Consider the following 13,759-nt stretch of genomic DNA (forward strand, 5'->3'; position numbering starts at 1 on the left):
GGTAGTACATTTCTGCTTATCTTCTTGATATGATAACATTACATCCGCCTTTTACCGTGTGACGAGCTAAACCAATCAGAGAGGGGCTTCGCTCACATGACGCTCAACCAATCATAGAGGGGCTTCGCTCAACCAATCAGAGAGGGGTCTGCAGAAATGGAGTTCAACCAATCAGAGAGGGGTCTGCAGAAATGCGGCTACGAAATGTAGAGACGCGGGTGGTAATCTAGCAGCCTTGCAGTTCAATTTCTCCCGGTTCAGCCATCAGCAGGTGAAAAGGGAAGCCGCGGTTTATGTGCTCCACCTAGTGGCGATGAGGAGAAACACAGACAAGCCACAACCAGGGTCTGGTGATCATGTCACTCAAAAGAGTACAGTACCGGTAAGTATAGAAGTTCTTCTAAGCTCATGTCTCATTATCAATGGACTAAAAATACACTAAGAAAAACAAACAAAAAAACACAAGCACACAATGGCTGGCAGATTTTAAGATGTTTATTAAAAAATAAAATAGAAAAAAATATACCGGTACATAAAAATGTTGAAAAGAAAAGCCGGACAGTTGGCCCCTCCGGCCACCACTAGCTGGGTGGCCATTTTGGGGGCTACTGCTCAGATGAATCGGCCAGGACATAGTGGGGCCACCAGCTTTCTCCAAATGGCGGCCGCCTGTTTAAAATCCCTCATTGTATTGCAACAGGGGGGGGGGGGGGGGGGTATTACATTGCATCTACATGTACATGTGTACGCCGGATATCTCAAGTGGTCAACAAGTCGGGCCACCCTCCCTTCCTCTCTCTCCCCCCGCGTCACCAGAGACCCGTCTGGATAAGAGCAGCGAGCGACGTTACCGAGGGCTAGCGGGGACTTTGCCTCCACTTGTCCCCCTTTTGGAGAGGAGATGAGGAAAGAGAAGCCCGTTGGGCCGCGATCGCGCAGCGGCCATTTTGCTGCGGCGGGAACAGGGTGGTAAGGGAATGCCCGACTGCGAAAAACAGCCGCTGTGTGAACGTGGTGGATTGGGACCACGGAGATGCAGAGTTAAATCCATACAGACTTCTTAGGACGCCACGTGTCGGTCTTAGCTCTGTCAAAATGGCAGGCAACTCCAACCCACTCGAACCATTAAAAAAAAGAATAAATGAAAAAAAACGTGTACAGCTTTTTGTTATCTCATTGATGCTGGTTCTAGTCTCTATAAGCAGACAAAGCTGTTAAGGGAGGCCAATTCGAGGAGTGAAAACAAGCTTGTCTCTCTTCAATTCCTGAATCAAACTGCCCCCCCCCCAGGTCTATAAACCGTCTGGAACAGTGTCATGTGTCATGAAGCTCCTGATGACCTCTAGATGTTTGGGGAGAAGATTATGTTGACGATGTAAATCTATGAGCTAAGTGTTCCAGGAGCACCTGGTGCTTTATGGCCTCCCGGTTAGTCCTTCGTCACCGCTGTAGTCCTTCGTCACCGCTACAATGTGAAGAGGAGTCCTATACGTAGAGGCCGCGGTTGGCCAACAATCGGGGGAGGGGGGGGGGATGCTGATCCCACATCTGGGATGTCGGGGCGATTCGTTGCCAGGTGGCAATGGGTCAGAGTTGCCTTGGTTAAAATACAAAGTGTAACATCAGCACTGAACACGGTCTCAGTAAAAGGTAGAAGACTCCACAGGGGGGGGTGGGGCGCTGTCGCCCCCTCTGAAGTGCACTACGGAGTGCAAGGCGCTCTCCAGGTGCACTTAATCCCTAAACTGATGGCGTTATTTGATTAAAACTGACGGTGGGTTTGCGATTCTTCTCACTACTCTCATATACTCACTGGAGACACACGACACAGACCCAACCATGTACATTAACATCCCATTCCATACGTTTTTTTAACTGATGTAGAAAACTAGACTTTGAATAAGGACTTGCATACAAATACAAGGGGGCAGGGTGGGGGGTGGATATTGTGGTTCACTAATAAGTTGGCTTGGCAAGTCCTCCTATCCAATAGCAGAACTGTATTGAGTCTAGTTTAGACAGTTAGTAACATTACTCCGGTCCAAAGAGCAGTGGTTCTCGTTGGGGGCGGGTAAGGGTGGGAGAAAAAGAAAAGTAACGGAAAAATACAGAGGTGACACGATAATCATAATAATCCACTTGCATAGTAATAACACCAGCGTGTGTAGCGTTCTGGGCGAGTCACACCCTTTTTTACAGTCCCGTGTATGTGTGTTTATGTGACACAGTGTGCTCGTAGAAACGACGTACACACACTCCCAAGTAAACACAAAGAAAGGCATTGCAAACAATTAGCGGAAGTACCTGGCAATCAAATATACACAAGATTCCAGAATGGAATCAAAATATCATTCCCTTTCTCCAGGGTCCTTGGTTGAGGAAGACCCCCAACCCCCTCCACTTCCCTCCCTCCCTCTTCTACAAAGGAGAGACTTTTTTTTTTCTTTCTCGGAGCACCTTAGTATCGGTCTGCACTGATTTACAGCTACAGGTTAAAAGCTGACCTCAAACCACTGACTTAGGATCAGATGGCAAACGGTCCGCGAGGAGGCGGGCGATGCTTTCTCTGACCCTGGATCAGTGGCTTTATATCCAACTCCAACCCTACTCTTGATTTTCAAGTTAAGGTCAGGTTTTAGCCATCCCTTCATTTACCCTCCCGTCACCTCCAGAACACTGTTTAATGAAAAGGAGACGAGCACATATACACACTGTATGACGACACACACAAACATACAGCATATGTAAGAACTTGGGCTCCCTTTCGTGTCAATTTCCTGTGACAGTTTTTTTCTTTCTTTAATTCTTTCCCATCTACAGTCTGGGACTGAGGAGAGAAAAAAAGAAATCAAATTGGCAGGCCATGAGTCTGCCCCTTCCCGATGTATGGCAACAGCACAGTCAGACAAATCTCACACACACACGCACACACACACACACTATGGTAGCCAATGCATCTGCTCTGTAGTGTCCATTCTACAGCAAAAAGCTCCCTCTTGTGGGTTAAAGTAGAATTACATCTCTTTCCCATCTTTGCTGGAAGTTCCAAAGTGCATTTATGTCCCTGCCCTTCGCCCCATGCTGTCTCAGAGCAACTAGTCACCCTCCATACTGTCTCAGAGCAACTAGTCACCCTCCATACTGTCTCAGAGCAACTAGTCACCCTCCACACTGCCTGAGAGCAACTAGACAGGTGACAGATCACTCCACACTGCCTCAGAGCAACTAGTCTACCCTCCACACTGCCTCAGAGCAACTAGTCACCCTCCACACTGCCCCAGAGCAACTAGACAGGTGACAGATCACTCCACACTGCCTCAGAGCAACTAGTCTACCCTCCACACTGCCTCAGAGCAACTAGTCACGCTCCACACTGCCTCCGGGTAACTAGTCACCCTCCACACTGCCCCAGAGCAACTAGTCACCCTCCACACTGCCCCAGAGCAACTAGACAGGTGACAGATCACTCCACACTGCCTTAGAGCAACTAGTCTACCCTCCACACTGCCTCAGAGCAACTAGTCTACCCTCCACACTGCCTCAGAGCAACTAGTCACCCTCCATACTGTCTCAGAGCAACTAGTCACCCTCCACACTGCCCCAGAGCAACTAGTCTACCCTCCACACTGCCTCAGAGCAACTAGTCACCCTCCATACTGTCTCAGAGCAACTAGTCTACCCTCCACACTGTCTCAGAGCAACTAGTCACCCTCCACACTGCCTCAGAGCAACTAGTCACCCTACACCCTGCCTAAGAGAAACTAGTCACCCTTCACAACTGGTCTGTTATCAGAAGACGGCTTGAGAGAAGGTTAGGTGAGGACACTTCAGACAAAAGCTCATTATCCTTATACTGGTCCTGCTTCCCTTTGACATAGAAAATTAAATTCCCAGGAAAGGGAGAGGGGTGCGGGGGGGGAGGCATTGGCCAATGTGACCCTTCAAGCACAGCTCTCTCCCCCTCTCTCACACACACACACACACACTCTCTCTTTCTCTCTCACACACACACACACACACCCCACCCACCGACACTCTCCATAGATGCGGCCTAGGGAAAGGTTCTGTAAACTCTGCAAAAATAAAAACTCTACAAAAATAAAAGAACCATATAAAAAGAAATGCCTTTACATATACACACACACATTAAATAAACAATTTACTTTCAACTTTCAAAAAGGAAAAAAAAACTAAAGAAATAACATTATTGCACAAATGAGAAAGCGTTTGTTCTTAGCGTGTACATTGGAATCACGTCATGTAGAAGACAAACAGGAAGCGGGCAGCTTGGCTGCTGGGGTCGAGACGAGGACAATTAAAACTAATTATAATGACAAAATAATAATAAAACTAAAATCAAAATCCTGCAAGACACTGAACATGGCCAATCTCACCTGGCAACGACAATACTTCCACATATGCAGAAATAAAACGGTGAACAAGGGATGAAAAAAAAATACCAGAAAACAAAAATCAAAAAACATTGATATCCCGAAAACAGGAGCTCCCCTGGTGTAGAGAGAGAGCTGTTCCACGGGGCAGAGTGCATAGCCGAGGGGCGCGGTGGGGCAGCTCAACTATTCCATGGGGGCAGAGCGGAGGGGGGGGGGGGGGGGGGGGGGGGTTGGGGCTTCTGCAGTTCGCCAGCCGGCCCGTTCTGGGCCGACACTCCGTAGTAAAAAAAAAACATGCAGAAATAGAGAGAGAGGAGGGAGAGAGAGAGAGAAGGAGGTGAAGAGAAGGAAGCAGAGAAAGACGCAGAGCTGCGGGCTGTCGCTCCGTGTCAAAAGGCAGTCTTTTTTAAAGTGTAGATTCATCTGCTGGTCTCTAGTAGTACACTCTCGACTGTCCGGCTGTCAGTCCACTGGAGAAAAAAAAAGAAAAAAACCCAGCCGAGGAGAGCAGACGGAGGAGTGGCGAGGGGGAGGAGAGCAGACGGAGGAGAGGAGGGGAGGAGCCTCTATCTGCTGAGGCTGACGGGCAGGCTGTCCCTCTTCCTGCGCCGCCACGTGTTCCGGTGGTACTGTGTGTGCGTGTGGGCGTGTGTGTGTCCGCGGGCCAGCACAGGACCGCTGACCAACGCCGCGCTGTGGAAGCCTTTCATGTTGAACTTGGCTCCGTTCTGGAGAGGGAGGAGGATAAGATGGAGAGGGATGAGAAGATGGAGGGAGGAGGAGAAAAGGGAGGATGACAGGGAGGAGGAGTAGATAGAGAGGGAGGAGGAGAAGATGGAGAGGGAGGAGAAAAGGGAGGGAGAAGATAGAGAAGATTGAGAGGGAAAAGGAGAAGATGGAGAGGGGGGAGGATGACAGGGAGAAGATAGAGGGAGGAGGATGGGAAGATGGAGGGAGGATGAGAAGATGAAGGGAGGATGAGTAGATGAAGGGAGGAGGATGACAGGGAGAAGGAGAAGATAGAGAGGGAGGAGAAAGGGGAGGAGGAGAAGATAGAGGGAGGAGGCATGAGAAGAAAACAGAGTTGGACATTTACACTATTTATTCTCATGCCAACAATGTTTTACAACGCTCCAGAGTTCATGTGTAGCAATATCACAAGGACTGTTATAGTGGCACTTCCGTGACTGTGGAGAGCGAAGGTCCGTTTCTCAATGGATTTGTCATCTAGGAGGGTTAATAAACAAATTTAGCCGGGGTGTATTTTTTTAAAAAGCAGGGAAAATTTGTGAGAGACCAAAATCCAAAATGGCTGCTGTGAAAATTAACTTTTTAATGGTTTGACCTACAATGATGCACAATACATGGTTTCAGAGCTTATTCTGTTCAATGAATACATATTTGGTGTTTATATAATGATTTGACCTATTGTTGACCTTCAAATGCAAGATGGCTGCCAATTTTGAGCTCCAAAAGGGATTTCTTCAAAATAGTCACAGATCCTTCATATTAGGCTCTATTAAATGAAAGCTCTGCTCATGATGAGTTGAATAATAGGGCTCTGGAATGGCAGACACTCTGGTTACAGCAGGGGTAGTAGTGGAGGGGTCGGTAGACCAAGCACTAGGAGGAAAGCACTACAGACAGGGAGTGCGGTGCATCCTGCTCTTGAGAGAGGTTCTTATTCTTGAGCACAAGAACTATCGGAAGACATCAAGGAGAACCTCAACATTCTGCGGAATGCACTGACTGAAACTCAAGAGGCTCTACAGACAGCTTATTGTGATCCACACGTCCCAAATGTTTTCCCAAAACCCGAAGACAGGTTCCCAGGTGCTGCTGAATCCAGTGAACTCATGGTCAACTCAGGAAACAAGGTCAGATTGCAAAAACTTGTGAAAGAACAGGTGAAAACACAAGTTGGTCAAGTGCAGGGTGATATCATATACTGTGAGGGAGAAGTGTCAACCAACCTCAGCACTGGCGTGCCTAATGGAGACTATATGTCTTCAAACATCCAGAGGCAGATACAATGCTGCTCTCCGCCTATGCAAAGGTGAGGACCACCAACTACACTGGACCTGTTGTTCTAGACTGTGGAGACAGACATGTTTGTCCAAGCAGCTTATGTCTCGCAACAAATCAGAGGTGATCTGCTGATCAAGCGCAAGAATGCATTTATCAACTGCCGTGCAATGTTCTCTGAAGAGGTTGCAGACATCATCATACCTCTCCATGTGATCACTGGCAGTGACCACACCTCAGGCCTCTATGGCCATGGAAAGAAAAAGGTGTTGGAGAAGGTGATGGTTGTTCCTGAGGTAAGAGAGCTCCTGGGACGAGTGAGTGAGAGTCTGGAGTTGAAAGATGAAGTGAGAGGCTGAGCGGATATGAAAGCATTTGTCCTCTCAATTGTTTACGCTGAGAGTGCAGATGTTACGTGTGGCCAGGCCAGAGCTTCCAAGTGGCACAAATTGAAGAAGAAGTGTACGATTCGTCTCCCACCTGATGAGGACTCCTTGGATCTTCATGTGGAAAGGACAAACTACATTACATATTGCCAGCTCCATTACAACCTTCAAGAACATCCTTCCCCCATTGGTCATGGCTGGGAACTAGTGAATGGGAGGTGCCGGCCAGTGCGTCATACCCTTCCCCTCTTGCCCCAGCAGCTCACATCTCATGACTGCTCAGATGAGAGTAGCAGTGATGATGAATGGAGTCAGTGTGGAGAATCAACCGATTCTGATGAAGAATAGTGATTCTGTCTCCGGTTCTCATCATCCATCAACAACAAGTTGTTACGTTATATCGTCTGCTTAGCTTACTTTATATGCATCCCTACTCTGAATTTTGTGTTTTCTACCAGCCTTTTTTCTCCACCCTTATTTCCTTTATTTTTTAATATTGTGATGTGAACATTAGTGTGTTTTATTCTAACAATTATATTTTCAGTTTGACATTACATGGTTCAGTTGCTGTGTCAGCCAGAGGGAGATGCTGTTGCCTCCAAATCTGCCCTTGAGGCCATTAGGCTACTAGTTGATCAATTATTATTTTAGAGTGCTATTTGTTGAAGCACCATAGTTACAAAAAATATATATTAATAATAAAAAAAAAAAAAAAACAAAAAAAAAAAATCCCTTTTGACTGTTCACCTTGTTGTAGTAAGGGAGCTTGAGTACCTCAGTGAACCCTGAGAGCTATGCCAGTAGGAGGAAACTCCTATCAGGTTTTTACCAAACCGGACAGGTCTAGGGTGAGAGGTCAGACAAAGCAGTCAGACAACCTTGTGGAAACAGCATCTGGGCCAATAACCCACCCTGCTGAAGAAAACAGGGGTGATCATGTCTCCGACTTTCACAGATGGATGGAGTATGGTGGATTATACTATTATTATATTAGAGCCTAATATGAAGGCTGACGATTTTGAAAAAAATCCCTTTTGGAGCTCAAAATTGGCAGCCATCTTGCATTTGAAGGCCAACAATAGGTCAAATCATTATATAAACACCAAATATGTATTCCTTGATCAAAGCTCTGAAACCATGTATTGTGCATCATTGTAGGTCAAACCATTAAAAAGTTCATTTCCACAGCAGCCATTTTGGATTTTGGTCTCTCACGAATTTTCCCAGCCTTTTTTAAAAATACACCCCGGCTAAATTTGTTTATTAACCCTCCTAGATGACAAATCCATTGAGAAACGGACCTTCGCTCTCCACGGTCACAGAAGTGCCACAGATGACCCTACTATTATGCAGAGGCAATATAACAGGTTCTACAGTAATCTATAGGTTAAATGTAATACTTTTTAATGCCACATAATACCAATGTTTTATACCAATTTTATTTTAAACACATAGCGACACTGAACTGGCAGCTGCACTTTTGCGTGGCAATCTAAATTATTGCACGTTCCATACAAGCTCTCACCAGACGTACCAAGCTCCCGGTAGCCCAGCAAAAAAAAAAACTACTACTTGAATACAAAAACATTCCAAATATATAATATTATTTTATCTCCAGACAGCACAGCTGCCCCCCCAAGAAAATGTTATACCGGTGCAAATGAAATTGAAGATGTTTTAATACCCCACAGATACCATGTATAATGGACAAATCTGTATAAAATGTGTATTTTAGAGAGAAGAACTATAATTTATATTACAACACCAGACCAAAGATTTTTAAAATAAAGCAAGGAGGAAAACAGAAGGAGAGAGATCAAAAGACAAGGGGCAGAGAAGAAGAGTGTAAAAGAGTGCGTTAGTGTGAGTGTATGAGAGAGAGGACTCCCCCTGCAGTGTGAGGTCGGTGTAGCCGTCCGGCTCCTACCTTGTGTATATGGCTGGAGTGGGGGCTAGGCGGAGGCTGGGGGCTGGAGGGGGCGGGGGCATGGGCTGGGGGGGGCATGTGGAAGAAAGGAGGGGGCCCGGTGTCTATACACACCTGTCTGCCAGGTATAGAGTGCATCGTTAGACCACCGGGCAGCGACACGCACGCCTGGAAGCAGAGGGGAGAAGGGGGTACAAGTCAGCATTACAGCGTCAAGACAACAGGAAACAGCATTCAGCGAGTTTTGCGTCTGTGATCTGATGCGTTTGAGCTAAACAGGATGTTCCAGGAGGGACTTGTTTTGAGCATTAACAGCCAAATAAACAGTGGTACTGAATATGTTAGCTTTCCCTCCACCGTAAAATAAACAGTGGTACTGATGTTAGCTTTCCCTCCACCATAAAATAAACAGTGGTACTGATGTTAGCTTTCCCACCACCGTAAAATAAACAGTGGTACTGATGTTAGCTTTCCCTCCACCATAAAATAAACAGTGGTACTGATGTTAGCTTTCCCTCCACCATAAAATAAACAGTGGTACTGATGTTAGCTTGATCTTCACTGTAAAATAAACAGTGGTACTGATGTTAGCTTGATCTTCACTGTAAAATAAACAGTGGAACTGATGTTAGCTTTCCCTCCACCGTGAAATAAACAGTGGAACTGATGTTAGCTTTCGCTCCACTGTAAAATAAACAGTGGTACTGATGTTAGCTTTCCCTCCACCGTGAAATAAACAGTGGAACTGATGTTAGCTTTCCCTCCACCGTGAAATAAACAGTGGTACTGATGTTAGCTTTCCCTCCACTGTAAAATAAACAGTGGTACTGATGTTATCTTTCCCTCCACCGTGAAATAAACAGTGGAACTGATGTTAGCTTTCCCTCCACTGTAAAATAAACAGTGGTACTGATGTTAGCTTTCCCTCCACCGTGAAATAAACAGTGGAACTGATGTTAGCTTTCCCTCCACCGTGAAATAAACAGTGGTACTGATGTTAGCTTTCCCTCCACCGTGAAATAAACAGTGGTACTGATGTTAGCTTTCCCTCCAGTGTAAAATAAACAGTGGAACTGATGTTAGCTTGATCTTCACTGTAAAATAAACAGTGGCACTGATGTTAGCTTTCCCTCCAGTGTAAAATAAACAGTGATATAGTGATGTTAGCTTCCCCTCCAGTGTAAAATAAACAGTGATATAGTGATGTTAGCTTCCCCTCCAGTGTAAAATAAACAGTGGTACTGATGTTAGCCTTCTCTTCACTGTAAAATAAACAGTGGCACTGATGCTAGCTGGTTAGCGACTCTTACTGGTCTGTTCAGCGGGGAGGGGATCTGGGGCAGATAGCGTGAACCTCTGCTGTTGCGCTCTCTCTCCCAAAGAAACTCTGAGAAAGAACAGGCTTCACGTGTATCACCCCATTTTATTTCTCATAGTCTGGAGTTCACGAGATCCTCCCTCACTCAACTAAGCCATTCGGATTTTACTGTTTTGCTGACGTGAGTAAGGCACTGGTTGTAGTCACCGCCCACAATCAACAATTCACTCAACAACAACAGAGCGAGTGGAATTACTTCCTCAAACGGGTGCCGACAGAGACAGCAGAGAACGAGAGAGAGAGAGAGGGACACGAGTATTTACACACAACCTCCAGCCCCGCGCGCGGGAGTGTGTGTGTAAATGTGTGTGCGCGCACTGGGATGGAGCTTCTCCACTCACATATCACTGTCAAAATATTGTTGCGCGCGCCCGTATTCCGATCCATGCAATAATATTCACAGGGGTATATATTGTCATTTGAAACAAGTTACCAATGCATTGTCCCGTGGGATTATGCCCCCCCGCTGCAAAATGTATTAGTATCCCCCTCCTCTATCTCTCTATATCTCTCTCCGTCTGCCAGTGCAGACTGTGGGTGACTGTCACTCAAAGCGCTTATGGGCAGAGCCCAGCCCAAAACAGCTTGAAATCTTGAAGTGGAAAAATGCTGCTTTAGAGTACCGGTACTTGATTAGAAATACAAAACAATGAATTTTTTTGAATAAAACTTTACAGATGTGTTCCATAAACTCACAGGAATTGTGTAAAGTTGCCCAAATAGTGAAAGGAATAGCAATGCATGTCCCCTTTAACACAATGTCTGCCACGCAGTTTGACCATCTTGAACAGTGACAAGACTGAACTTCTCATTATTGGCACCAAAACCACCCTCACCAGATCCGGACCCATCACACTCACCATCAACGACTCCACCATCACCCCCTCCCCCCTAGTCCGAAACCTTGGTGTCCTCCTTGACCCCACCCTCTCATTTGACCCCCACGTCCGCTCCATCGTAAAAATATCTTACTTTCACCTCCGCAACATTGCAAAATTCAGTCACTGCCTCTCCCCCCCCCCTGCTGCTGAATCCCTCATTCACGCCTTCATCTCCTCCCGCCTGGACTATTGCAACTCCCTCCTCACTGGTATCACCTCCCGCTCCCTCCATAAACTGCAAATGGTCCAAAATTCAGCCGCCCGCCTCCTCACTAACACCCGGTCCCGCGAACACATCACTCCTGTCCTCCACTCTCTCCACTGGCTCCCGATCAAACACCGCATAAACTTTAAAACACTACTCCTCACCTTCAAAGCCCTCCACAGCCTGCCCCCCCCCCCCTACCTGACTGATCTCCTTCTTCCCTACCGCCCCACACGTTCCCTCCGGTCCTCCTCCACTGCCTCCCTCACTGTCCCGACATCCAAGCTTAAAAACTTTGGAGATCGGGCCTTCTCTCGTACTGCACCCCGACTCTGGAACTCCCTCCCCCAGTCCATCAGAGACTCCCCTACACTCTCCACCTTCAAAGCTCGCCTCAAAACCCACCTGTTCTCCCTTGCCTTCAACCCCCCCCCACCCATAAACCCCCCTCCAACCTGATTGATGTCTGTCTCCAGTCTTTTTGTGCCATCATCCTGTCTTCCCTGTTCCCCCCATGGTCTCATGTTCCTTTTGTTTTTGTTTCTTTGCTTTTGTTTCTTTGTTTTTACTTTTGCTCCCGACTATTGTCAGCGACTTCGGGTTATTGAGAAGCGCTATATAAATTAAATTAATTATTATTATTATTATTATTATACCTCTCACTGCCAGTGCTGTAAGCCTATGGAGTCGCTCACCTTCTTTGCAGGGCTATAACTTTTTAAATATTATAGCTATATCGACATTACTATGGCCCATTCAACATCGGGTATCTATCATTCCGGATGTGGGAACGTTATATTTTTCCATTCATACATTGTTGTGTTAATACCGTCGTGAATATAAGTATGTTTTTAGAGTGGTCTGCAGTAATTCCTAGAACGCAAGTTATAGGCCCTGATGCATATTATCAGGGAGCGAAATTAACTTTTTGACTCACCGGCCAGTGGCGGGTAGATGGGAAGAATCTACCCGCCAAGCAGATTTCTTACCTGCCAACTTTTTTTTGATAAAAAAAAGAAAAATATTATTATTTTATATAATTTTTTTAATTTTTAATAAAATATATATATTATATAATCATACTTGTAGTTGTATTATCTGCGAGACATCGCCACCTCGCTGTCTGCAAACAGCTCCACTGTCTGTGTGTATACTCTAGTGGCCTCCAGCTCCAGCAAGGATTCTCCGGCGCTACAGCTGGACCCTAAACTCTTACATTCAGCATGAAAGGATTCTCCTGCCCTGCACCTGGACCCTAGTCAGCAGCGCTGCAGCCCTCATGCGATGTAACTGGACACTTGCAGTTGTTTATGTCGGGAGCTATCAGAAGCTAGCCAGCTGGATAACGTTACACAATGCCTCATGTATTAAACTAAAAGTGAATAGTTGACTGGGTCATTTTGTAACAGTAGCTAACATCAGCTCACGGAGGTCTCTCTGACTAGACTAACATCAGTCACGGTGACTGTGTGTTTACATGCAGCATACAGAAACAGGTAGGGGAGGTTTAGGAGCAGCAATGTGCTCAGACAGCGAGTGAGAACTCCGCTCAGAATTGGATCATGATTTTCGGTTTTCACATGACCATTTGATTGGCCGCCACACGGCGGTCAGTCCTCTAAGTCGGAGGCGCCAAACGTAAAAACTGCCCGCAAATGGCGGGCGGCGCTCTCTAGTTTCGGTCCCTGCATATTATACATAATCGATTGCCGTTTCGTTCCTATACACGCTATATTAAAACATTCAAATGCATATGATCGGTATACATTATGCTCCATCATGCGTGAAGGAAAGGGGGGGGGTCGTTTATGATTCCTTGATTGTCAGTAATGGCTTTCTTTAGTACGACATCATACGTTGGTCAGATGGATTGGACAATCGAGCTGGAATTAACGTTAGATTCCTCTTACCTGTGGCCGATGAGTCTGGAGAAAAAAATATTCCAATTATTTGATTTCCATCTGCTAGATCCGTTTTCCGTTTGTACGACGCAATAAACGGCAAAAGCATATTGATTCTTTTTTTTTTAACTTTATTTTTTAGCGTTTATCGCTTTTCTGGTCAAGCATGACCGACAGAAACAGGTTGCAAATGGGATGTAGAGCAGGGGAAGACATTCTGAGAAATGACGGCGGGTCCGGGAATCGAACTTGTGTCCCCCAGATCCGTGACGAGCACGGTTTTCCCCGACGCAGAAATAGCGCCGAGATATGCGGTGAGCTACGGGAGCTCCCAAGCATATTGATTCTTGCGTCTCGAAAGCGATCCAATGCACTAGAGTGTTTGTCTGGATCCACATAACAAGAGAGCTCTGCCCGGAACATTTTCACCGATGCACAGAACGCACCATCCGGTTGAGAGTAGAGTGCAACTCGCCCGAAATCCACCAGCCGTTGCAATATCCGACAGAGTCCAGAGTCTCCCGGAGCCTTGCTGGATGAATTATGAATGGCAATAGCGAATAAAGGAAATAACGAGCATAAAAACGAGTTAACTCGTTTCTGGCGCTCAACGCATGGCGGCCAATAACGAGTATACTCGTTAATGGCGCAGAAACGGTTAA

At 46.2% G+C, this 13,759-nt stretch overlaps 1 protein-coding gene across 1 annotated transcript in view; it reads right to left on the minus strand.

Annotated features, from left to right (window-relative positions):
• Nucleotides 1-4,659: 4,659 nt before the first annotated feature.
• Nucleotides 4,660-13,759, minus strand: part of tent4a (terminal nucleotidyltransferase 4A) — a 45,323-nt gene continuing 36,223 nt past the window's right edge. The window contains exons 12-13 of the mRNA XM_084312799.1: nt 8,733-8,900; nt 4,660-5,122 (exon numbers count right to left, since the gene is read on the minus strand). Of these exons, the coding sequence (XP_084168925.1) occupies nt 4,961-5,122; nt 8,733-8,900 (330 nt within the window). The 3' untranslated portion in view covers nt 4,660-4,960. The remainder of the gene's footprint in view (nt 5,123-8,732; nt 8,901-13,759) is intronic.

The sequence above is a fragment of the Notolepis coatsorum genome (assembly GCF_963971535.1).
Source record: "Notolepis coatsorum genome assembly, chromosome: 4".
NCBI lineage: Eukaryota > Metazoa > Chordata > Actinopteri > Aulopiformes > Paralepididae > Notolepis > Notolepis coatsorum.